We start from the raw sequence: 25,371 nt of genomic DNA, 5'->3' as shown, positions 1-25,371 counted from the left end.
GGGGGAAAAAGTGAGCACCTTGCAAGAACTCAAAAGGGTTTTTCGCCTTGTTCCTCTTCGCACCAAACCGTGTTGCATGGATGTGCTAACGAGGACTTACTACTGTCTAATGCTGGTTGGTAGATGTTCTAGAGATTTAAGGCATTACTTAGCATCGAAGCGATGTTCACATTTAGTTACACCCATTGTTGCATCGAGCTTCAACACATCGACGCGCCGATGGACGGCGAGGGCGGATCTCGAAACCCAATTGGACCGAATCAAAGCTACCACTTCCGACAAGAAGATTCAGATATTACAGCCGCTAAAAAAAACGCAATCGAGATGCGCAAATTCACCCGCGAGGGGCCAAGTTCAAGAAAAAGAAGCAATCAAAATTAAAAAAGAAGAAGAAGAAGAAGATGAGGGTGTGAAGCTTGAACACTGGACAAGACCGAACGATCTGCTCTCTCGACGCACAAGGCCTTCCGGGTCTTCAAAAGCAGGCGTCCAGGAGACAGCAGCAACATAGAGCAGCCAAACTGCAAATTTTCAGACAAAGTCAACCAAAAGTGATTGAGAGAAACCCATCAAGATCCTCTCAAATTGCTCATTATCAACTTCTTGAACGCTGATCAAACGCTTATATTGAGCTAAATATGATTCTCTAATTCGAATTAAGGCATATAATTTATCATAATTGTATCAGTATCAGAAAGCGTATTCCCCGTTTTCCATTGGTGGAAGAAGAAGACAAAAAATGACAGGCGCGCTCGTTTTCCAACGCAGACCACAATGCCGCCCGGAATTAATTCGTGCGTTCCGAATCGTCTCGCCTCGGGAAAGACCCCCCCACCTCCCACAATCGGCCCCACCAAGCCATCATCCCCACCTCGATTTTCGATAAAACTTGTGCGGCGAAAAGAAGAGCAGAATTGATAACTGTTGATGCCCTGCATCTCGGCTAAACTTATTTCTCTTATGAGCGTCCTCGCCGATTTGTAGCCCGATTTCAATTGCCGGTCGCCATTGGTAACCACTCAAAGCTTCAGACTAATCGAAGCTCCAACGAAGAAAGTCTCGTGTGCATGCGCGCGCGAGGCAGAGAGAGAGAGAGAGAGCGAGAGAGAAATTGACAGAGCGGGGGTCGCGTGATAACTCACCAGCCCTCCATGAAGCTCGGGCCGCTACTGTGGTGTTGCTGAGGCGGCGGCGGCGGCGGCGGCTGCGCGTACTGCGGCGCGTAGGCTGTAGGCGGAGGAGGGTACCCCTGGGGCGCGTATCCCGGTGGCGGGTACCCCTGCGGCGGATATCCCGGCGGCGGATATCCCTCCTTGGCATATCCCTCCGGCGGATATCCTGCACCCAAACAAAAGAGAAATCGCTTTAAAGTTAAACCCGAAGCCGGCCACAACGAAACTACCTTTCTCCAAAACACCATAACCAACCAAAACGAAGGAAAAACCACATTAGAAACAAAACGGAAGAAAAGAGACGGAAACCCAGAAGAGCCGATTGATTGGGGGCAGTAGTTCCCGATCGGGAGAGGCATGAAAAAGTAGTACCTTGAGGAGGAGGAGCGCCGACGGGGGGCTGCTGGTTGTAATAGCTCATCGTCTGGGTTTCTGTGGATTTCCCCTCACGGGCTAAAACTAGAGAGAGAGAGAGAAAGGGCTATCCTCGGTCTTGTAGTTGGCTTTGCCAGGTAAAGAACAGAGGCGGAAAAGGGAGATGAATCAGAGAAAACAAGAAGGGAGAGAGAGAGAGAGAGAGAAGGGAGACGAGGTTTATGTTAATTTAATTACGGTTTTGCGCACTTTTTATGGCAAAAGCTCTTGGATATTCCGCGTTGGAGACGCGTCAGAAGAACGAGACAATCTCTTATCTGGCATTGGGCCACGAAACTGAATTCCGATTTCATTCGATTCAATTCCGATGTTGTTTTCATGCACTTTACTAATCGACTTGATCATCGAATACTCGTAAAAAAAAAATAAAAAAAAACTTAGGTCGCATTTATTTACTCGGACGATCACGTCTACTAATCAACTTGGTCATCGAATTGCGAAGGAGAATGGGGTGGGGGAAGTTTTAGCTGTGAGGATTGCAATTCGAGTAGAAGCAAAATCGATATGCCGTCGCGAATTGGTTGTCTCAACCACCCTACTTTAGTACAAACGAATCACGAAACACGAAGAACGAGTCAGACTTAGCCCGCTCATTTAAATAAAGCTTTCCTTAAACTTCATTTCGTGTTGTCCTAAAGTTCCTTACGCAACAGACAGAGAGGAGGATTTCGATATTAAAAAAAGACGAAGGGGAGGTGGAAAATTTGCATAAACCATTTTGGGGTGGGCGTGGGGGACTGGTTGGGGTTATTACTGGCCCAAACGAAGCTGGGGCACTGTTTTTTGCAGCGACGAAGAAGGACCAAATTTTCGCTCAGAATAATTCCAGAGACATTCAGATTATGAATATACAATTCGGTTGACCAACTCTGGTTGGTGGCTTTAAATCTATGCAGCACCGACAGGACACAGGATACCGGACACGGCACGGCACGACACGACACGCAGACAAGTGATTTCGTAAAAAATAGAGAATTTCCACACGTTATGACACGTTGTATAGTAAATATATATTTTTATTTATATATGATAAATTATCGTTCCTACGATTCTATATATAAATAAATAACAAAAAAAGCATAAAATAAAAGAATAAAATTATCATTTATATATATATTTTATTCACTAAAAAAATGAAAAAAAAAACACTAAAACAAACCCTCTCACTTCAAAATCTAATCCCACCCACCCACTCTCTAGGCGTTGCTTGATGGACCTCCGCCCCATCTCCTACTTTTAGTTTTCTTATATTAAAAAAAAAAAATCAAAAACCTTACACTTCGAAATCCTAATCGCCCGCTCTACTTTTCTTTTTAGCTCCCGCCCCTTACTTTTCTTTCCATTCCAAAGGCGCAGCGCAGCTCGGGATGGTCCGACCTCCGATCTCCGACCGGTTCCCTCTTCCACCTCACTAAGCAGGCCGACCTCGAATCCCTGTCCCTTAAGCTTGCCCACCTCCTCCACAGCTGTCCCCACATCAAGCTCCACGCCATGTCCTCCATCCTCCTCCGCAAGCTCCTCAAGCGAGGCGACTCAACCGAGGTGAGTCTGCGGCGTTGTCGTTGTCCTAACGGACACACGCATGTCGCTCGCGTGTCTGTTCAGTTGACCGCGTGTCCGGCGAGTGTCGAACACCGACACGTGTCCGACACGTAAAAATTTCGCTCGGGGATGTGTCCGTGCTACATAGCTTTAAATACAGCCCGATTGTTCTGAATAGTCAATCACCCATTTGTCTCTTTACTTAGTAAATTAACTTCGCAAATCGATCTTAGCGTTTCTGTCACTACTTATTTGTTCTTTTCTTTTCTTTTTCATTGTTCATGTCTGACGAAGAATCACTTTTCTTAATTGTCAAGCGAACAGGTTTTCTCATTGCTCGAAAAGGAGAAAGAAGAAGCAGAACGAGGGAGGAGAAAGATGGCAAAGACAAGCTTTTCCGATACGCATTTACATGTGCGAGTTCACCTGCCACAATATTCACTATAGATAGTTTGGCCAATGTACTGAAAAGATTGGGAGGCGAAAAATGATCGATTAACGGAAAATATTTTCCGGTCGACAAAAAACACCCTCTAAAACTAAGGAAAATGATTTCCTCATTTTGAAAAGAGGAAATCATTTTCCACAATTTTCATTCATCCTCTCTTTCAACTATTTTTTCTTTTTAATTATTTTTTTGCTTTCTTTTCATTTTTTATTTATTTTTTCAAAATTCGAAAATTTTATTTTTTATTTTTCGGATAAAATTTATTTTTTTCCTTTTTTTGTATTTTTTTGTTTATTTTTTTTAGTATTCCTTCTTCTTCTTCGCCCAATCCCAAAAAATATATTTTCTTGGAATTGTCTATATTGCCGACCTTGTGCGAGGCCAGGTGTTGCCTACGGCCGATCGCCGTTTGTCGTCATGTCCAGTGACCGGCAGAAAATTATAATTGAAAAAAGAGAAAAAACATAAAAAAGAAAAGACGAAGGAGAAAAAAGGAAAAAAAGATAAATAATTAAAAATTAAAAATTTTGATTTTAAAAAATAAAAAATGAAAAAGATGGAAAAACAATAAATTATTAAATAAAATGCATGGAGGAAAATTAAATCCAATTTCCCATATCAAACAACGGAAAATATTTTCCTGGTCTTTTTCATATTTCAACCAAATATCGGAAAATATAGTCATTTTCTTGGAAATTGACTTCCCGAAAAACATTTTCTAGAAACGACTCATTTTCCACGAAAAATATATTTTCTTGGAATTGTCTATCTTAATGTGATATATATATGTATATATATTTACGAAAATCATTTCAAAGTAGAGTGGTTTAGTTCTCATTTGTTTGATGATTTAGTAGAGTGATTTCATTTTTACCAGAAGGAGATGTCATTTTTCCCTATCTAATCTTATTGTTTTTCAATCCTTTGTTTCCGTAAACCAATTAATTTTTTTACGTCCAAATACTGGAAGTTGAAAAACGATTTCCGGGAAACAGTTTTTTTCCCCAAACCGATTGCGAAACATTGGCCGAAAAGAAGAAGAAGAAGAAGAGGAGATTGTGAAACATTCTCGTCGTTTTTGTCTTTAGGGGTGAAAAATTCATGGTCTCTCCCCCCTTTTTTTTTTTTTACATTGAAAAATAGTTGTAGTTGTGGTAAATGTGGAAAAGTTGATTTTATTAAGGTTTCGCCTATGTTCAAAGATACTCGTCCGAAGTTTCCGTTTTGTGCTTTCATTAAAAAAATTTCTGTCGAGACATCAAGAACCTTGTTATGTAACCCTTATCCTATTTTCACCAAGAATATCGATTCCTATTACGAACCATTCAATTTCAAGAAGAAATGAAAGTAAAAAGTAGGCGACGAACAAAACTTGAATAAAAGCATATTCGTGCAATGTACGAGGATTGTACGAGGATAAACACAACACGATCCAACGAAATATCGACTCGGCCAAGCACTGAGGACTGACTTCTCTTCGACTTTATTTGCATTGTCCTAAGTTTCTTCATTCTTGTACAAGTCCCCATTGTAGAAAAAAGGAAGGTGGCAAGCAATCTACCAAAACATCAAACGAACTCCGAGTTGTCTCAAAGATAGAATGCCAAGCTACAATAGAGTGATTCCCATTTTAAGCTCCGAGTTCACCTCCCTGGAACCACCGCCTTTGTGTCTCGGTTCGCTTCCGGAGTCTGCCGGCAAAGCTCCGGCGTTTATTAAATTAAGATAGACAATTCTAATATTATCACAATTATAGTGGGACATGCTTCGCTAGCTTCATGTCAAAATCAACTATGTTGTTCTACCATGTCGGTTGCGGTACACGCATATTAAATAAAAGTTCAAATGAAGTGTGAAAATTAGTATATGCACGGCCAGGATTGAAGTGAATCCAAATATGCTCGATTTAGCGTTATGATTAAAGCTGTATTCTTATATGTAGTAGCCAGCGACATCATCTAAATGTCGTGTCAAAGATCGCTAAGCAGAAAAATACTTTCAGCTATAGATTAGATTATTACATATGGGGAGAGAATGCATGAAGAAGTAAAAAGTAGAAGAAACAAGCTTGAAAATGGGAATAGGTGAATGTGAGAGTGGCATTAAAAGACTGCTCTCCCTTATGTACGAAAAACAAAACGGTCAGCCATCCCCTTTTAATGATACAAATTTGAGTAAATTGACGAGAAAATAACACAAACGATTCCTGCACTTTACCAAACATGCAATGTCGTTAATGAACTTTTAATTTGTTTAATGTGGTCTCTAAATTATAGGCAAATGTTTAATGTAATCCTTTTGTTTTGCTCAAACGTTAAATCAGACGTTATGTAATGGTGTGCATTATCATATGTTGAGTTGGATTTTAAAACGATGAGTTAATTTGTCGTTTCTCTATCTACTTTTAGAAAAGGTAAAAAATAGGGTGTTAGCATGTTCATCGTTTTCTCATGACATGGATTATTCTATTTTGATTTGAGATTGGGCAATCAATGTGTAACTTTTTTTTGTTGTCCATTGTGCAAACTTAACGGATCGAAAGCCACACTAGCATATTCCATTAACTTGAATTATCGAAAGGATGACATTGAGCATTTTCATATAATTTAGAAACTTTGAACATTTACTAATAGTAAAGGGAGCACATTGAACAAATTAAATATCTAAGGAAAACATTGCATATTGTTCAAGAACCATTTGTGTCATTTTCCCTTAATTAATTACTTAGTTAGAGACAAAGCTAAGGGCTCTTTTGGCTGCGAAAATGGCTAAAAATACTTGGAAAAATTTTCAAAAAAGGGCACGAAATGTCCTCATTTTCTCAAATAAGGGTATAAAGTGGATATCGTTTCAAATAAGGGCTTGAAATGCCTTCATTATCTTAAATAAAGGCTTGAAGTCGCCATGACTATTTCAAATAAGGGCCTCACCTCGCCGGCCAACCGGTTAAATCTTCCGACCGGTTAAGGGTATTTCTGTCAATATAATTTCAACTTAATTTTTAATTAAATTAAGTTAAAAACTAAAAAAAGGGTATACGAGGTGGGAGGGCAATGGCAACCCCGCGGGTGAGGGTCGCCTAGCCCGGATCTGGCAAGGGCCACCCTCGCGGCGAGGGCCTAGGGGAGGCAAGGTCATCCCTCGCGGGCCTTGCCTAACCCTATTGCAACAACGGTGGTAGGCCATTATCGGAGGTCGGGCATCGGCCAAAAAGAAAGAAAAAACAAAAACAAAAAAAAAAAAAAAGAAGGAAATTTCTTAAAAAAAGATAAAAGACTAAAATGCCCTTAGGTCGGGTTCTTATTTGAGACTATATGGTCTGTTTCGGTCTTTATTCGAAATAATGTCAACTTGAGGCCCTTATTTGAGACAATGAAGGCACTCCAGGCCTTTGTTTGAAACGGTATCTACTTCATGCCCTAATTTGAAAAAATGAGAGTACTTTGAGTCTTTATTTGGAATTTTCCCAAATACTTGTATCAAAATATAAAACTGGTTTATTATGCGATACAACAACTCTCATCTATGCTTCAATGCAGCTAGATCACCACAATGCTCGACTAACATTTTGTTGCGTTACTTGAGAAAAATAATTTCATGAATCGAACTTAGCATCTCTATTGCTACTCGTTTGTGTCTAGAAATCGACAACACTTCTGTGTTTTAGGGAAGAAGAATGAGGAGAAGGAGAAGATGACAAAGATGTTATACTTCTCTACCCACCATCGCCGTGCTTTCCATCTGCTAAGAACGCAGAACTTGTCTTTCCGACAGAATAAAGAATGATCGAAGAAGCCCATTGTAAATCCACGAGATCCAGTGTCCCACCTGCTTCTCGGCCCAGAAAACCCTTCAATCCCCAGAGCAAATCGTGGATGGGGATAATCACTATAAAGTTAGATAGATAGAACTAAATGGTCAATTGCAATTAAAAGTTATTACTCGCTAACAGTGAAAAAAAAAAAACCAGAAGGGTGAAAATATAAAATTTCAATCCGTTTTTTTCATTCCTTGCCGTCTCGGGCTCGAATCCTTTGCTACAAGAGTATTGGGATCCTCCTGTCTGCAACCCAATAAAAGGCATTTTCCTATATTGGGTGCGCCGCGTGGATAAGAATCTTCAAAATCTAAACGCAAAATAAATTGGGTTGATACAGAAATTACAAATCCAGATTGATCGATTATACAAAGATCGGCACAGAATTGACACATGAAATACGGTACCGTTCTTTGGGGCCAATAGTACATGATCATCAAAGTTGCCGGCTGTATGGATTAAGTGCATGCTTATTTGGCGAAGACCCCAATCGAAGAGGAGGCGTTAATTTCGTGACAGTTCCTCGTTGACCAACGTATACCTAATGAGGGGGCGGGAGATAGAAGGCAGTTAGATCACCTTTCCTTGGACTTAATTAGGTGATGCTTCTTCCACTTCACAACAAAAGTTTTGAGGGGTTGAGGAACCACCCAATCTTAGTATTAAAACAAACGGCCCATCGATTTATTACATTCTTAATTGGTTGGCCGAACATAAAAAATCAGAAAAGAAGCAGAAGAAGAAGAAGAAGAATTGGTCTTGTTAGTTATGGTTGGGAAAGAAATTCCGGTAAACTTGTTGGAGGAACTGTGCCTAACTTCAAACGATCCATATCAAGACAAAGACATAATGAATTTTTGGACCTCGTCCGAGGTTTGGCTCGTGTTTTACTTAGTTTATGAGATTAGTGGAGTATAGCTCTTATGAACATGGGGTTTATATACTTGATGTGATCTCGCTCGGTACAGGGAAAAAAAAAATGTAAGGAAAATTGCGAATTTCAAGGTTTCCCGCGATGGAATAGGACGATCGGATGAGAAGTTAAGACGAACATATACGGCTTAACATCACATTAAAATAAAGTATTTAGAAGAAATTTCATGAGCGCTTCACTAAATTATCATGCCAAGTAGCCTCGATCTGCTGTTACAAGCATGGCAAAATCATATCTTTCCTCCATTCAAATTATCCTTCACCAACAACATCATCCTTCGAGAAAAGGGTTTTGTTAGTAAAGCATCTTTAGAACACCAATCAAGTTAATTTAAAATTACAAATAACGCTTTTCCGGAGATTGTTAAATTGAAAAAGTACCCGTTTTTTTTTTTTTTTGTGGGGGTGGGGGGAGTTAATTTACTTCGACGGAAAATTTCACATTCTAAAAGTACATTTAATAAGACTTAACAAGCGACCTACGGCGCTCCTTAAAATTTTCCTCCAAAAAATGTTTTGACATAGATAGATGTCACATATCACAAAACTCCTCTTTGGAAATTTGTGCTTTTTATATCTTTTTTTCTTTCTAGAAGGTAAGGATGATTGACAACGTCGTCGTCGTTTTACCCTAAACAAGAAGAATTTAATCCTAATAAGCAATGTTATTTGAGAACGTGTATTAGGGTCAATTAAGTAGATGTCTTGCCACTACCAACTTAGCATATTTAGCTAATCTCTGTCTTGTCTCTCTCAAATTATGTTTTCTTCCCTGTCTATAGATAAAAGAGAAAATGACGCGCACGTGTATATTTATATGTATATGTGTATATATAGATATAGATGAGCTTAGGTAATATGGACTATAAGGTCCATGCTAACTAAGTAGGGTGGAGTCATAGCTAACCAAACCAAAAATATTTTGCATATTTCATTCATGATAACCGAAAAAACTAAGATGCAAAATGATAATACCGATGGAATATTACAATGACTTGCTCAGTAACGAATCATTGCTTCGTTCGTATCAAATAAAAGTTTGTGCAGTTCAAGCAAAAGCCAACATGGGCTTTGCCTTTCGTTTCAAATTGCAATATTTAGGCCATATTTGGTTCAGCATTGCAAATGAGCATTGGGGCTCTAAAGTCCCTTGGCCAAATGCAAATGGTGTTTGGTTCATTTTTTGACTCACTTTGGGAAGATGCAATTACATCTCAAATGCTCTCCAAAGTCCCTTAGCCCAAATTACCTTCAGAGGTAATTTGGGCTAAGGGACTTTGGCGAAATGCAACTAATTTTTTTATTATTTTAATTTTTTCACCTTTGCTTGCCGCGGCTGCGGCCGCATGTTGCCGCGGCTAGTCGCCGATTGCCGGTCGCTGCCGGTCGCTGCCTGCCGCCGCCTTTTTTTCAAAAAGAAAAAATATTTTACAAAGTTCATTTTTCACCAAATAATATTTTCGTCAAAGTTGCTTTTTAAATGTGTTTTTAAAATACACTTTAGCAAACACTATTTGCATTTTGAAAAAGGCCTTTAACCCAAAGGTATTTGCATTTTCTCAAAGTCCCTTGGTCAAATGCTGAGCCAAACAGGGCCTTACTGTAGGAGGATCAAATATCTCGACTCGATTTATTTCTATGAATATGAATAAATTTAAATGTAACGTTTAATTGTGTTATATTTTGGAAGATGGAAGTAATCTTTTACTTTTATTGTGAACAAGAGATGTTGTGATTTAAGTGCATAATTTATTGCAGTTAAAATGCGTGATTAGCACTTTATGTTACTATTTGTGTTCAAGACGGGCGATTAATCAATCAATTTTTTTTATTTTCAGGAAAAGCAAAAGGAGAAAAAAAGGAGAAGAAAGGAAGATTGCAATTCGCAAAGTTTGGTCGAGAAGTCAACATCAGAGTTCAAGTCGAGTCCCACAAGCGTATCAACGAGACATTGATTGAGCCTATGCTCGAACGGATCATAAACCTATTTTTTGAACTCGCGTATCGCGGGTTAATTCAATAAATAGATCATAAATATATTTAAACATAATATTTGTGTTAAATAAGTCATAAATGGATTAATAACTTATTTAGACTCAACCTATCTTTATGATTCTCTCTTCATTCTCTTTCGTCCTCACTCGATCTCGTGCTCATTCCGTACTCTCTCTTTAGTTGGGATGTGAGTTTTGCTATACTACTTTAAATATGAAAGTATTTTAGGAATAAGGGTGAATTGGATATGGCCTACCTTAAAATAGATTTATTTGGGTCGAACAATTTTCAATCCAATTAACCCACCCTGTGATAGGTTTACTCTCTCCTCAATTGACCAATGTAATGTGGAGCTATAATAAACGATCACAAAGTTTCTAGCATCTTGCTTTTGTGGTCAGGCCGTTTGTTTTTTCCCACGAGAGACATTTCTACAAATGAATATCTCGGGAATTATGAAAAAGTTCGAAAGCAACTAGGAAGACAATAGTGATAACATATGCTCGTTTACGTTTGTCATGATGACAAGATCGATAGTATTCGGAGAAGGGTATTCATAGCTACATTCTGATTCGGGATGATCGGTCATTTTCATCGATACGAACATGATAAAATCTCCAGAATATCGTACTAATTGAATAATCATAAGCCCTCATGTTAGGTGTTTGGCTCCCCAAGCAAACTCAACTTTCAATACGGCATAACATTTAACCACCCGCCGGATTCGTTGTTGTCACAATTTCGATCTCAAAATATTTCAATTACGTCGGTAGATTAATTACCCATTAATTTCGTAACAACGGTCCGAATCGCCATCTTTTTTTCCAGGGACAGATTCGTCATTTCCCCCTCCAGAATCGCAAACGGAAACGCCAACGACGCTCAAACAACTGAAAACACAGAAAAGAGAGAGAGAGGAGAGAAGGAGAGAAGGGAGTCATTTTCTGACTGCACACAGCGAAGGACTGGCCTCCCCACGTTATATTTTGCTTTTGGGTGACTACTGAGGGGCAATGTTGGCTTTCTCGTCAAGAGTGTGATGCGGTCTCTCTCTTCTCCAACAAAATTCTTACCAGAAAGCAGAGAAAATCAGCAGAGAACAGAGGGAGCTTGTGAAGATGGCGGTGGGTGCTTCTAGTCACACCTAAGTCGCCTAACTCTCTTTCTTTTTCTTTTTGTTGGGTTGTCTCTGCTCATCCCATGTCACGCATTTTTCGCTCTCAATTTATTGCGGTATGATCGACCTGCTGCGACCTCCGCCCCCTACAAAACTCCTCCATTTTCCTTGACGTTACGCCTTCGTATTCTCTCTCTCGACTGAACTAGGGAGGAGACGCACGGTCGCCCGTCGCAGCTGCAGCGGCTCAGAAAGAGGCAGCGCCCCCGAGAATGACGGCTCCGAAAGCCGACGAGCTTCAGCCTCACCCCGTGAAAATCCAGCTTCCGGGCGTTGATTTTTGCCTCAACAGCGCTCCTCGTTGGCGTGAGTTCATACTATCCCCTCTACCTTCGCGGGTTGGTCATGCCATTAGCCTTGTTGTCGCGCGCTTCGTTTTGCGCTTTTGAATCGCTGGATGGACGGACTTTGAGTGCTTTGTTTCTCTCGTTCTCTCTTGCTCTGTTTGATAATTTTAGCAAGATATGTTCTTTGATGTTTCTTTCGTCCTTTGTAGAAGTTTTCTTTTGTCTGTATGATGTTGTTAGTTCAGTAGGATGCCTTCGGTATTTGGGGCTCCAGCGGGCTCTCACGTTTTTCATGGTCTTTCACTGAACTTGTTAATGACACTGTGCCTGCATTTGATTTTTCTCCCATTTTCGCTTGTAGTCTGCTAATGTCAGAGACCCAAACTTTCGTTTTCATTGATGGGGAAGGACTCGGGGTGTTCCCCTTGCCTAGAAAATGCGACAGTTGAAAAAAAGGAAAAAAAAAGAAAAAAAAAAGCAAGGGATGAAGAAAGGACATGGGAGAACAACAAACCCCATCGTGTTTGCTTTTTGATTTCTTGGGTCACAAGACTCTGCTTGAAAAGTATGCTTTCCGGGATAGAAGTTCTCATGAAAATGCTGCCGTATTTCTGATGAGCTTCTGTTTTGTTCTTCGTTATATGTGAACCTATACATGTTTATATTTTGTACCAAATTTCCACTGGAAAGTGCTTATTTTCTTTTCCTTAGCAAGTGGCCATCTCAAGTTTGTCTTATGGTAGCTAAAATTGTTTTCGATTACTGCAGCTGAAGCTGTATTGCTGGGATTTCAACATTATTTAGTAATGCTCGGCACTATTGTCATTATTGCGACAATACTTGTTCCTTTAATGGGTGGAGGGAATGTAAGAATTCAACTCAGTGTCATGCATGTATTCTGTTACTTCTCATTCCCCTTTTTCTCTTTCTAAGATTATTCTTGCCTTCGATGATGACAGTCCGAGAAGGCTCAAATGATAAATACCATGCTCTTTGTTGCTGGTACAAACACCCTCCAACAGATTTGGTTTGGCTCTCGGCTTCCAGTTGTCATAGGGAGCTCATCAGCGTATCTTATCCCGGCTATCTCTATTGCCGTGTCTAACGGAAACTCAAATTACATGGACCCACATGAGGTTGGCTCACCTGTTCCATTATTTCCTTTATGAGTCTTGTAAATTATACCCATGGCTGCAAAGTAGAATAGGTGGTAAAGGTTACCAGGCTAAGAACAAAAGGATGATACATTCTATAAGCAAATGTCACAGATTCTTCTTCCATTATTAACCAAAAATGAAAGTTTCAGTTAATTTAAGTGGGTCAGTATATTCTGTTGTCTTCTCTTTATTCCTTCACATTCTCTCCTTATTTAAGTCAACCAAATTCTACATAAAACCTTGATTTGTGTTATTTGTCCTGTGTTGTTACCATGAACAAAGTAGAGGTTCAAAAAGTCAATGCAGCGTATGCAAGGTGCACTTATTATTGCGTCGTTCTTCCAATTGGTGATTGGTTTTCTCGGCTTCTGGAGAATTTTCACGAGGTATTGCAGTGCTGAAATATTTTCCATTTTTGAGATCTTGGTTAGTTTTTCTACGGCAAAGCTAAGTTGATCTATTTGCAGGTTTCTAAGCCCTCTCTCAGTGGTTCCTTTTGTGACTCTCACTGGTCTAGGCCTTTTTTCTCGTGGCTTCCCAGAGGCAAGAATGTTTGCACCCCTGTTTTGCTCATGTCCAACTTTAACAGCTTGTGTCTCAGATGGGCATAGAATTTAATCTTCTCAAAGTCAGATCTATTGTTAGCTCTCTGCTGGAACCAAACTTAGTGCATTGGTCTTGTCATAGAGCAAGTTTTGATCATAAGCAGAAGCTGAATGGAATTATGGAACTTTTGCTTTGTCCTTAACTCAGTGGGTGGGAGACCTGATCATGATACGTGCTTCTTGTTCAAGTTTCAAATGACTTGTTGCAGACGGCTATGCCTGCAAATTAAATGGACAAACTAATGACAATCTGTCGTGGTGCAGAGAAACTGATCTCTTTCCGGGTTAGCTGTGGAAAAGGATATGTCCGCATATGTCTATTGCACTCGCACTCAGTTTCACTAACAGTTAAACTAGATGTTCCTGCACTGAACATGATGCAGGCAGAAAGAAAAAAAGATAGTACCTTCTCATGATCACTAGGCCATATTACTAGCATTATGGTGTAGGTTGTGAATTATATGGCCGTGGTACTGTACATTTATGTATTTAGTCATCTGAAGAAAGTCCTACTATTTGTTGATGATTGCAGCTGGCAAAATGTGTTGAAATTGGACTCCCAGAGTTGATCTTACTGATTGTTATATCTCAGGTGAGCAATGTGCTGATGATTTCCTTAGTTTGTATCTTTTTTTATTTCTTCTTATAATAATAATAATAATAATAATAATAATAATAATAATAATAATAATTGGAGCTATTCTCCTTTTGGAAACAACGGTTTCAGGAGTAGACTCCTGAGCTACTCTCATCTTTGTATCCTATTTTTACTGTTCATGGCTGAGGGAAAATTTGTTTTGCAGTATGTTCCACACTTGATGTCATCCCGAAGAGCCATTTTTGATCGATGTGCGGTCCTGTTCTCAGTAGCGATTGTGTGGGCATTTGCAGCACTCTTAACCCTATCTGGTGCTTACAATGGGAGATCGATGAATACTCAAGTCAGCTGCCGTACAGATCGTTCTGGGCTTATTGGCGGTGCTGAATGGTGAAGTCATACAGAACTAATCGATTCATTTTGTATATTTTGTTTCACGAGCATGGAAGTGTGAAGTCATTACATATCTCTCTGGGCCAGTTATGTTGTTAGAATCCAATTGCCATGAGAGCTCCTTTCCAGTTTAAATGATACAGTCAATTATTCACACGAATATGGGGTATCATTTAATATTTTATGCACTATTGGGATTCTTGGCTTGCAGGATCAGGGTTCCATATCCATTTCAATGGGGAGGACCATCTTTTGACGCCGGTGATGCTTTTGCCATGATGGCTGCTTCATTGGTTGCTCTTATAGAGGTTCGGAATCTTAAAAGTTAGGAAGATTGTCATCCTTGCAGTTGTCAACTTTCTGATAACCATTCTTGTTGCAGTCAACAGGTACCTTTATTGCTGCATCGAGATATGCAAGTGCAACTCCAGTACCCCCCTCTGTGCTGAGTCGTGGAGTAGGGTGGCTGGTAATCACCTGACAATTGCCGTTCCTTAGTGTATACTTCCTGATATATTGTTGGAGCTCCTAAGAATTGGTAAAATCTTGGAACCCCAGGGCATAAGCACTCTGATGGATGGAGCTTTTGGGACGGCAACTGGACCCGCTGCATCAGTGTACGTGACCCACTATTATCCCTCTCTAAGTTCGTTTTTGTAAAACTGGTTAGATGGTATAGTTCTGATGTCCTGAGCTTCCTTGACCTATTTTCTGAAGTTGTACAAAAGCTCCCTTATGTCCATAGTCGATAAAGGAGAACTGAAAATTCAGTGAAGAAGTGCAAAAAGCTTGTCAAAAGCTTCTCTTAATTCCTTTAATGCGGCGTTACTGATTTCTTAACTCTTTACTCTGTAAAATAAGGTTTGAGAACTAAAATCGCGCCTCAGTTACAAGCAAGAGACCATGCAAGTCAAATCATCTCTTTATTGGTACCTTACAGTCTTTTGTTGTTTTCTCAGTGAAAATGCTGGTCTTCTGGGATTGACGAGAATCGGAAGTCGAAGAGTCATCGAAATATCAGCTGGCTTTATGCTGTTCTTTTCTATGTTAGGTGCAGTATTCCTTATTGCAATTAAAGACATGCCTTATCCTTCATCTTTGTGCCCGTGACGGTGTCTAATTTTGCATTGACAATGATACAGATAATAGCTTAGCATGATAGTTTCCCTTCTTGGTAAAGATCTTCGTGTCCCCTTATGGCAGGAAAATTTGGTGCTGTGCTTGCTTCTATACCATTACCCATCGTGGCGGCTTTGTACTGTGTGCTCTTTGCTTACGTGGGTATGTCTCTTTTCATCTCCCATTAAATTCTTGTAAAGAAGTTCTAGAAGAAATTTTGTTCATTATTGTCGTGTATTTACCTACAGCTCTTTGGGATTTCAGCATCAGAACATTGATAAAAGTATATGACTTCATGTAGCTCGCATCTAGTTTAGGATTTTGCAAGCAAATAAAGTTTCAAAGTTGAACCTGGCAAATAGAGGAGTATCTAATTGTAACTCAATGATGGTGATTTTTTGTAACTACTCGTGCTGCCTGCTGTGATCACAAAACCTCAGATACGCATCAACCAAATATTCATTTGGTTAAAATTAGAGCTTTCAGACACTAAGACACTTGTGCAAAGCTTGTGAGAAATGTATGAGGTCTTCAAAGTATATTCTAAGAAGAGGTCTGTCCGTGGAGTTTTCTAAAAGGAGTTTTTCTGTTATGATAACTGTGCTTTGAGCAGCTGCGGCGGGTCTCGGTTTCCTCCAGTTCTGCAACTTGAACAGCTTTAGGACGAAGTTTATTCTGGGTTTCTCTCTCTTCATGGGTCTGTCGGTGCCGCAATACTTTGACCAGTATCGGTTCACTTCTGGCCGTGGTCCTGTCCACACGGGCTCTACTTCGGTTTGTGCACGCTACTCTTGCTATGTCTTCCACCCCTAGTTCCTTGAATTTCCTTCTGCACTTCGTAATGTAAACAAGTTTCTTATGCCAAACATAACTATACACATCTCCTGTACCTTGCAGTTCAACAACATAATGCAAGTGATTTTCTCATCGGCGCCCACCGTGGCGTTAATTGTGGCTTATATATTGGACTGCACTCATAGTTGCGGACACAGCGCCGTAAGAATGGACTCTGGACGTCACTGGTGGGCAAAATTTACTGTTTTCAGCGCAGACATGAGAAGCGAAGAGTTTTACTCACTTCCCTACAACCTCAATAGGTTCTTCCCTTCCTTCTAATAACGGGGAGTTGGTATAATTTTGCATGTTATTAAGAGATTCAAATAACCTGATCTACTGCATTCGGTTACGGTCCCTATGCTTATTGTTCATTGTATATTCATGGCTTGACCACGGATGATGAAGTTGTAACTATGTTTTCGCATCCCAGAAACCTTGCTGCACGAGAAAAGGGAAAACTGAGAAGCAAATTAGAGGAGCACTTAATGACGCTTCAAAAGATGATTCCTTCTATCTATACTTGAGAGTTATCATTAGGAAAATTAGTCAACGCTGGACAAGAAGTCATCAAAATTCAAAGATCGTTAAATAGGATGGACAATCATTTCCGGTCATTATATATCTTGTCCTGTCCGGTTCTTCACTTATTATGGAGTTCGGTAGAATTGTGGGACTCAGATCCCATGATGTTTTTTCTAACCAGCCTCATTAGTAGTTTCCCAACTTAATCATGGCTGGTTGGGACTAGTATTGACCATCATAAATAGCTGCCATCGGGGAACAAACGCTAGGAAGACGAAGTTGCTTGGCTAACTCCTTCCTTATGCTGGAAATCATAGACTTTTTGACTCCTTAGACTGGAGGTGTCCTGTTTCATATTTGGTGGAACGTAACGATCCAAGATACAATTCGTACTTTGGCGGGTTCAGTGTGAAATGGCAAATCGATAGTTGTAGTGATCCCGTCCGACCCGCCTGGGTTAAACTCTTCTGAAAGAGAACTCAAGACATGTTGCGATTACGTCATGAGAATGATGTTAAAACCATCTTTTGAGAGTCCGAGGATACAATCCTCATCTTCCTTGTAATCTCCAAAGCTGAAAGAAGAAGTTGCGCGCCTAACTACCGACTAGTTATAAGCTAATGTGATTTTGATGAAGGCTACATAAGAGTAAAACGATTGTTGTATTGAAGTGACTTGTGCCTTCTCGCCCGAATCATTGTACGGTCAAGTTAATTGAGACTTGTTACATTTCGACGATCGCAACAATGCAATCCGTCGTACCGCAAGTGGTGAATTTAAATCGGTATTTTGGCGGGCCAAGTGCCCTTTAAGATTAGGAAAGATGTTGGCGCACGCCATGTGAGGCAAAGTCTAGGTCAATGTGGCATTAATTGGGATGTTTGAAGAGTTTTGGGACACTATTACCAGGAAAAGAAAAACAAAAGACAAAGTAATAAAAGCTGCGAGAAAGAGAGGGGGGGCTCGCTCATCCTAAAGCTCCATCTCCCTCCAATTTACATAAAACTCTCTGCGTCTTGAGCTACCAAGCAAGCCCGATTGACATCTTCATCGGTAATACGCTCAATCTCACTTGCTTTATACTGCAAAAGTAGAGAGAGAGAGAGAGAGAGAGAGAGAGTTCTCTGTAAGAAGAAGCAGACAAAAAACAGAGAACCTCTAGAAAGGAAAGAAAAAGCCCAAAAAGAAAAAATAAAGGGAAAGGGAAAACGCAACCTCACCTCAACTAAAGTAAAAGGAAGGGAGCTACAGCTATAGCAGCTCTCTTTGTGCGGTTGTGCCCCCTTCCCCTTCCCCTGCCTCCACCTCACCCAGGAAACCCCACCATGTCCGCCTCCACCACCTCCTCCTCCTCCTCCTCCGCGCCGCCTCCGCCGTGACCGCCAATGCCATCCCCCGCGCCGCCACAATGCCGCCTCCTTCGCCCCACAACCACCACTCCGCCTCCTCCAGCCTCCGCTGCGGCGAGGACGTCTCGGATGCTGACGCGAGGATCTCCGCTCCCTCCCCGGACCCATCCTCCTCCTCACCGCCCTCTCCCTACCATTCTCATCTACCCTCCGACGACGCTGCCGTCGTCGGCCTCATCGACTCGGAGACCCACCACATGCCCCGCCGCGACTACCTCCGGCGCTGCCGCGACCGCTCCATCGACGTCACCGCTCGCCAAGATTCCATCAACTGGATCTTGAGGGTACTCATAGATCATCAACGCATCTATCTCTTTGCGTCGGATTAGACTAATATCGGATGATGATGGTGGTGGTGGTGGATAATGGATGATTGTTATTGTGGTGTAGGTGCATGCACACTATCGCTTCCGACCAATCACCGCCTTCCTCTCCGTCAACTACTTGGACCGTTTCCTCTCCTTCCATTCTCTCCCCGTAAGCAACCACCTACAAGCTGCCCTCGCTCTTGACTTCCCCGAGAGGAAAACAAGTGCGCTGAGATTTTCCCGAGAAAAATGGCCCATGTACAATATAATGAACGAAAAAACTGATTTTGTTTTTTCCCTTTTGTTCTGAAAAAACAAAAAAGCAGAGGGAGGCAAATGGGTGGGCGTTTCAGCTGCTATCGGTGGCGTGCTTGTCGCTGGCGGCGAAAATGGAGGAACCGGACGTGCCGTTGCTGCTGGACCTCCAAGTGTTCGACCCGAAGTTCGTGTTCGAGCCCAGGACGGTGCAGAGGATGGAGCTCTGGGTCATGTCCAATCTCAATTGGAGACTCCGCTCCGTCACTCCTTTCGATTTCCTCCACTCTTTCGTTCCCAAACTACCTTCGCTTTCTTGTCCTCCTTCGTTGCGTCGGGTGTTGTCGGCTTCGTCGGATCTCATCGTCAGCACCACCCGGGGTAACGTTCTCGACCCGATCCGAACCCCTTTCATTGAATAAGCTTTAATCCCCCGATGAGAAATAATAACAACTTTTAGGGTTTTGTTCCCCTGCTTTGTATCGTATCCGGTGTGTCATTGCAGTGATCGACTTCTTGGGTTTCACGCCGTCGACGATAGCGGCGGCCGCCGTGCTCTGCGCCGCCGGCGAGGGCGGCGACGAGCCTCCGGTTTTTCACAGCAGTTTGGACAGGGTACGTGATTTTCTGCATCCCAAAGATGGAGTGTGTGATTTTTCGCAGGATATGTTCCGTTTTCTTCGCGAAGGGTATAATCGTAATTGACCGAGATAGTTTAGGGACATGGAAAAGTAAATCTTGTGCAATAAAATCCTATTTCTCTTTTCCGTGGATTTTTGTCTCTCTGTTTTTCTTTTTATTTATTATTAATTTCTTTTTGCGGGGGGGCGGGGGAGAGGACAGGAGATGGTGAGAAGCTGTCGCCAACTAATGGAGGAGTACCTGGTCGACACGTGTCCCTCTGCCACGGTCAAAGTTGCGGAGCCCGAGCCGCCTGCCGCGCCGCCCAGCCCAGTGGGAGTCCTCGACGCGGCTGCTTGCAAGAGCTGCGACACGCGCTCCGACAACAACCCCAGCGCCACCACCAGCCAAGCCGAGCCGCCGCCGCCGCCGCCTCTTCCGCCGCCGAACAAGCGGCTTCGATTCTCTGCCCCAGAATCATCAGATGTACAGGAACACTAGATATAATGACCACTGCCAGCCAGCACCAGTAGCACCACAACCCCTTCCCCTTCCCACGCTCCCTCCCCCCCTCTCTCTCTCTCTCTCTCTCTCTAATATCAAAATTTTTTCTTTTTGCCAGGGAGAAATCGCGAATTCTTAATAAATTCTTTTTCCTTTTCAGTAATTTGATTTTCTCATCATTAAGGGATTTAAAATAGACAGGTATTCAAGGCCTGGAGGGGGGAGGGGGAATTGTAGGAAGGAACAGAGAATTTTGTCGGCAACATTGACATTTATTGTTTTCCATCATTGTCACTCCTATAAAAATGTCTGAACATATATATTTCCATTTGACTTTAGCCAAATCTCAAAGTTTTTATTTGTATATACTTTGGTGTGTCGGCCAATGACAAAAAAAAAGTAAAAAAAGAAGAAGAAGAAGAAGAAAAAGAGGTGGAGATCGAATCAATGCACCAACAAATCATAATAATAATGTGTCAATTATTCGAAAAGAGCAATTGGATTATGATGGCCTTCTCTTCCGCTGCATGAAAAAGTAGCCCCACCCAAAAGTCAGTCATCATCATCATGAGGAGGACGGAGGAGGGCGACCCGATTGACGGAAATGCCCCCCCTTCGCGAGCGGCCCCTATGTCGTAGAGGCTAGAGTTTTGGAACGTTGACCGAGCCGCGGCAACACGTGTCCGACAGGGAAGGACGGTATTCTTGGCTGCGGTACTGTACGGGGCGTATGTTTGACAATCTCCTAAGTAGTTTGTCTCCGTCCGCTAACATAACGTAACACCACGGGGCGCCGAGCTTTCTTCCTTTTTTGTTTTTCTTCCTTTTCTTCCTCTCTCTCTCTGTTTGTCTCTGTTTGTCTCTGTTTCTTCTTCTTCTTCTTTTTCCCTTTACAAATCCTAATAAAGTTAATTTCCTTAATAAGCTTTGTAGTCAGATTAGCGTGGCGGATTAGTCCTAATGGACGAACACGCCCTTTGGGGAGGGGGCGGGGGATGATGACGTGGGAACGATGGGTCGACGCCACGTAGGAGGGGGAACTTTTGGAGGGAAAGACGGGGATTGGGTGGGGGGGGTGAAGATCAATCAGGACCATACAGCTGTAAAGAGAGGGGGTTGGGTTGTGGGGGAGTACGATCCTACTGGGGGCAAAGATTTGATTTGATGTGGGCACAACACCGGGACGTCAAATCACCTGGGAGATTGTACGGGAACAAATGCAGCCATGTAGCCAATAGCCAAGATTGGCGCCCCACCTTAACTACCAAATTTTATTTCTCCATTTATCAGATGCATTGCGCCCTTTAAGTTTATTTGCCTCTCCTAAATGGACATTCCATTGCTTTTTTTTTTTTTTAACCGTGGGTTGGGTTTTATGTTTATCCACGTTCGTATATTCCCTCTGCATTATATGCCATGGTGTGATGATCTAACGGTGAGGGTAAAGTTCGGTATGAGAACCCGATCCATGCTGTCGATCTCCCCATGTAATCACGGATTTGCCGTCCTATTACTAAAACTATACTTTGTTCTGATACTGATACGGGTATTTGGTTGGTTTTGATAATTAGCAAAAATGTTCACTTTGCGGAGAAGTGCGCCTTTACACTGGCTATGTGGGTCATGTTAGGATTTTGTGATGTTGAAGTGTAGGGTTAGTTTACACCATCTCGAGCCATAAGATCTTTGCCCTCCCCATTGGGCAACTCCATCTAGATTTCTCGATGGATTTACCCATTTGCTATCCACCAGACGCCTCTCTCTCTCTCTCTCTCTCTCTCTCTCTCCTTCCTATTCTTTATCTTTCCGCTTGGTGTAGCTGGATGTGTGGTTACGTCAAAGATCTCTCCTTTTATATAATCCACTTTGATAATGCACCCGAATATTTGGGGCAAGTACACACTTAAAGTTCCTCCACTTACTTAATCTACTCTCTCTCTCTCTCTCTCTCTGTGGCTTCTTCAACTTCAATGGAGGGAGGACCAAAGGAAAAGCTATGGCTGGGAATTCCTGAGAGAGAGAGAGAGAGTTAGAGAGAGTTTTGGTCAATGTGGGCGCCATTGCCAGGCTGTCTGGAAAGCAGAGCTGTGGGCCCTCCATTGCGGAATTTCCCACGCCGCAGGAACACCATACACGCACAACATACAAACACCAAATGAAATTTTGGAGTTAGAAACATCATTGCATCTGCAATCTGCAACTCCATAGTGTGCAGTCCCCCATAACAAATGTTACAGGTAGTAGAGTAGGCATATCCATCTATGGGAATCAGTGGCAAGAAGAGGGAGGGAGGGAGGGGGAAAAAAAGGAAATAGGAGGGGGAGGAGAAAAACAGGGGGGGGAACAATCAGTAAAGTTGGAGAGGGTTTGTGTGTGGTCTGTTACTGTTGTTTTGTTGCTGTGTTGTACCCCGTACGTGTGAGAATTGGACTGGACACACTTTGGGCCCACTGGGTGCAACCCAAATGGGCCCACAACACAGGCCTTTGCAGTGTTCTAGCTAGAGAGAGAGAGAGAGAGAGAGAGAGAGAAAGAGGTGGCCAATGTATGAGACAAGGGCAGCATTTAACAACACCTTTCACGAGCACCCACCCCAACCCCTTTCATATGCAACCAATCTTGCTTCCCTGCATGCTCTCCTGTCACCAACTTTGTCCTCTGATGAATCCCACATGACCCCTCATCAATGCTCTCTCTCTCTCTCCCTAATTTTCTCCCCTCTCAATAAAAAAGACAACTTTTTCGACTGGGTCTTTTTCCCCCTCTCCTTTCCAGTAGAAAAAAAGAAGGAAGAAAAATTGTGGGTCTCTCAGGTAAGTTTTGGTGGTGGTGGTGGTGGTGATTATATAAATATTGATCGCCCATCGCCGATCTCAGGAGTGTGGTGGAGGTTAATTGCTTCTGTCCCTCGTTTTTTACTTCCCTTGAAGTAAAGAAAAGACTTGACGCCAGACAGGCTTTTGGATCTGGGGCCTTTGTTCTGTCTCGCGTCGATCCTGCGTCCCATTCAATTCCAAGCAGCGAACTCGAACTCTCAGATTGCAGAGGACAGGAGGAGGAGAGAGAGCTTTGGCAGCTCAAACTGAGCGTTGGACCCCGAGTTTTGCAAGGCAACAAGAAAAAAGCACGACCCATCATCATTTACTTTGCCTGGTTCTCTTTTGACTAAGATGCCTAAGGAAATCTCACGTGAAGATACGTTTTACAAGAAGAAGAAGACAACAAAAGAATCAGTAAGCATCCCCTGCATTACTATCCCACCGTTAGCCACCTGAACCTGTCATTCATGTGATGCGAGTTGCATTCTTTTTTTTTATAAAAATTTAGCTTCAGAGCAAGTAGAGGCTGATTAGAATCCTTAGTAGCTGCTCGAGAGAATTACCAAAAAAGTCTTAAACCTATTACAAAGTCAGTCCTAAACCTTTTGAATTTGTGCAAATTCAATCTATTCGGTCAATTTTGGACAATCGGTGCCGACGTCGACTTTTTCTTGATAGTGTTTTAATAATTTTTCATAATTTTTTTTCTTTAATTTTTTCCTCAACCCTTAGAGACAGCGACCCTCGCATAGACCAGGCTAGGGCGTTACCGCCCCTAATAGTTGGAAAAAGAATACTAAACATTAAAAAAAAAAGAAAAAAAGTCATAAAAACTAAAAAAGAATTCATGTAAGTGCCATCCGGTTAAAATGGATGCAAAATATTTAGAACTGAAATTGGCAAAAGAAAATGCTTAAAAGTGAATGTATAGGTTTAAGACTTTTTTGATAATTTTTTCGTAGATGGTCTGAAATTCCACGAACCAACACGATCTGTTAATACATTAAGCTTTGGAAACGGTTCCCATGATTTCCAACGGTATGCTTGTGCACATAACCTTGTGATCACAAAGACAGATGGATTTTTTCTAAAGTCTTTTTTTTCCCCCTCGCCTTTTTGGCTTTTAAAGTTACGAGGAAAGGCTGGTTAATTTCTGTAAAAGAAATCCCACGCGAAGGGGGTGGTGAGGAAGCGAATCACTTGGGGGATCTCAAGAAAAGTCAATACGACCGAGAGAGAGAGAGAGAGAGAGAGAGAGAGAGAGATCTCAGATTAAGACCAGAAATTGACAAAGTTAAGAGTCGGTAGAAAAGCCTACAATAATTTGTTCTTTCCCTCCAGACTTGTGGCGGTTGGTCCGGGCTGCGTTCCCCAAAGTCTTGACCTAATTAGAGTCCGAGAAAGTATTGGAGATAGCATAAATTTCGATTCTTTGACATATCATGTGCTGCGCGTGAAGTGAAGATAGATCTTATTAGCTCACGGGGGCTTGACCGCTAGGGCCGGACATGTCGCGTACTCTGGCCAAACTCCACAGGCGGAGGAGACGGTTGGCTTGATCGGCATCTTCCTTCGGTTGCACCTCGATGAGCCTTGGGCTCAAGTGGTCGAGCCCTTGGAGAGCCTATTCTCAAGGTACACTGATTCTACCAGTTTATAAATTATGGAGAAGGGCATGGGACGTTAGGTCAGAAAAAATGATAACTAACAAAACTTCCCAAGTGGGATTTAAACCTACCATCAGTTAGTTAACAATCGACCGCTCTGCCACTGAGCTATTGAGGGACGAGGGATTTAAGTAAGCCGACTCTTGCTCTTTCGACCAATTTCTGGCTGAACAAAAATGGGTTCATTACTCTTTCTTTTTTACCTACATCGGGAGATAAGGTTACGAGAGCAAGTCCCTCGCTCTCCGACTGGAGAGCCTCGAGGATAAGGTGGCGGCGGTCAGCCATCCACTTTTGGGATTCATATTGATCAAGCGTCCTAGAATTCTTCAACTTCATGTTATGAACATTGGCAAGGCTCGCTAAGTTGGACCTCTTTAGCAATGGCCCAAGTTTCAATCTACTTCGGGCCTTCTTGTCCTCTGCTCCCGCGATTACTCTTGAATCGGACATGTCGCGACTCGCGCGTGAGAAAGCGGAGAATTATATATTTTTCGTTTCTGTCGGAGAAAATGGGAAGGCAGCGTGACGTGGCAGGTCCTCATGGTCGGTGCGTGGCTTGCTTTTTCTTCGGTGTCCGTACGACGGTACTTCCCACAACACGACAAAAGGTATCATCGAAGTGGGTCCCGACGGCAAATCCCCGCATGATGGCCGATGGACGGTCGTGATTTCTATTGTCTCTATCCACATGCATGTAATGCAAGTAGGTATCTCGTTCAGATATCACTGAGGAATAATAACTAGTTAC

At 42.1% G+C, this 25,371-nt stretch overlaps 3 protein-coding genes across 7 annotated transcripts; 2 read left to right on the top strand and 1 right to left on the bottom strand.

The window, feature by feature from the left end:
• Nucleotides 1-250: 250 nt before the first annotated feature.
• LOC115735602 (cysteine-rich and transmembrane domain-containing protein WIH2-like) lies at nucleotides 251-24,228 on the bottom strand. Of its 3 annotated transcripts, none has more exons than XM_030666931.2 (4): nucleotides 24,184-24,228; nucleotides 1,545-1,631; nucleotides 1,143-1,338; nucleotides 251-521 (listed from the first exon to the last, which is right to left on the bottom strand). In XM_030666931.2, the coding sequence occupies exons 2-4, from the start codon at nucleotides 1,591-1,593 to the stop codon at nucleotides 476-478; spliced, it is 291 nt and encodes a 96-aa protein (XP_030522791.1). In that variant the 5' UTR covers nucleotides 1,594-1,631; nucleotides 24,184-24,228; the 3' UTR covers nucleotides 251-475. The 3 variants fall into 3 exon arrangements, with proteins under 3 accessions (XP_030522791.1, XP_030522788.1, XP_030522787.1); XM_030666928.1 differs by having other exon boundaries at nucleotides 1,545-1,648; nucleotides 24,199-24,215; XM_030666927.2 differs by lacking the exon at nucleotides 24,184-24,228 and having other exon boundaries at nucleotides 1,545-1,724.
• On the top strand, nucleotides 11,259-17,055 carry LOC115735597 (nucleobase-ascorbate transporter 4). 2 transcript variants are annotated; one of them, XM_030666919.2, is made up of 15 exons: nucleotides 11,259-11,466; nucleotides 11,669-11,825; nucleotides 12,575-12,672; nucleotides 12,766-12,942; nucleotides 13,249-13,349; nucleotides 13,431-13,506; nucleotides 14,101-14,160; nucleotides 14,372-14,556; nucleotides 14,771-14,867; nucleotides 14,942-15,028; nucleotides 15,118-15,176; nucleotides 15,519-15,610; nucleotides 15,763-15,840; nucleotides 16,292-16,452; nucleotides 16,576-17,055. In XM_030666919.2, exons 1-15 carry the CDS (start codon nucleotides 11,461-11,463, stop codon nucleotides 16,792-16,794), a joined length of 1,653 nt encoding a protein of 550 aa, XP_030522779.1. In that variant the 5' UTR covers nucleotides 11,259-11,460; the 3' UTR covers nucleotides 16,795-17,055. The 2 variants fall into 2 exon arrangements, with proteins under 2 accessions (XP_030522779.1, XP_030522778.1); XM_030666918.2 differs by having other exon boundaries at nucleotides 11,259-11,575.
• LOC115735598 (cyclin-D4-1-like) lies at nucleotides 18,168-20,430 on the top strand. Of its 2 annotated transcripts, none has more exons than XM_048272416.1 (6): nucleotides 18,168-18,730; nucleotides 18,837-18,923; nucleotides 19,081-19,390; nucleotides 19,470-19,624; nucleotides 19,853-20,181; nucleotides 20,212-20,430. In XM_048272416.1, exons 1-5 carry the CDS (start codon nucleotides 18,446-18,448, stop codon nucleotides 20,129-20,131), a joined length of 1,116 nt encoding a protein of 371 aa, XP_048128373.1. In that variant the 5' UTR covers nucleotides 18,168-18,445; the 3' UTR covers nucleotides 20,132-20,181; nucleotides 20,212-20,430. The 2 variants fall into 2 exon arrangements, with proteins under 2 accessions (XP_048128373.1, XP_030522780.1); XM_030666920.2 differs by having other exon boundaries at nucleotides 18,174-18,730; nucleotides 19,515-19,624.
• Nucleotides 24,229-25,371: the final 1,143 nt, after the last annotated feature.

Source organism: Rhodamnia argentea, chromosome 11, assembly GCF_020921035.1.
Source record: "Rhodamnia argentea isolate NSW1041297 chromosome 11, ASM2092103v1, whole genome shotgun sequence".
Lineage (NCBI taxonomy): Eukaryota > Viridiplantae > Streptophyta > Magnoliopsida > Myrtales > Myrtaceae > Rhodamnia > Rhodamnia argentea.
Note: the sequence above shows the minus strand (reverse complement) of the source record. Positions and strands in the feature narration are given on the sequence as shown.

Coding starts and splice junctions, on each gene's coding strand:
- LOC115735602 (XM_030666931.2), bottom strand. CDS start 1,593: ATGAGCTATTACAACCAGCAGCCCCCCGTCGGCGCTCCTCCTCCTCAA. Junction 1,339..1,544: donor CGGCGCTCCTCCTCCTCAAG/GTACTACTTTTT, acceptor GTTTGGGTGCAG/GATATCCGCCGGAGGGATAT. Junction 522..1,142: donor CCGAGCTTCATGGAGGGCTG/GTGAGTTATCAC, acceptor GAAAATTTGCAG/TTTGGCTGCTCTATGTTGCT.
- LOC115735598 (XM_048272416.1), top strand. CDS start 18,446: ATGCCGCCTCCTTCGCCCCACAACCACCACTCCGCCTCCTCCAGCCTC. Junction 19,391..19,469: donor CATCGTCAGCACCACCCGGG/GTAACGTTCTCG, acceptor AACAACTTTTAG/GGTTTTGTTCCCCTGCTTTG. Junction 19,625..19,852: donor TTCACAGCAGTTTGGACAGG/GTACGTGATTTT, acceptor GGGAGAGGACAG/GAGATGGTGAGAAGCTGTCG.
- LOC115735597 (XM_030666918.2), top strand. CDS start 11,543: ATGTCACGCATTTTTCGCTCTCAATTTATTGCG. Junction 13,350..13,430: donor TTCTGGAGAATTTTCACGAG/GTATTGCAGTGC, acceptor ATCTATTTGCAG/GTTTCTAAGCCCTCTCTCAG. Junction 13,507..14,100: donor TTTCTCGTGGCTTCCCAGAG/GCAAGAATGTTT, acceptor TGATGATTGCAG/CTGGCAAAATGTGTTGAAAT.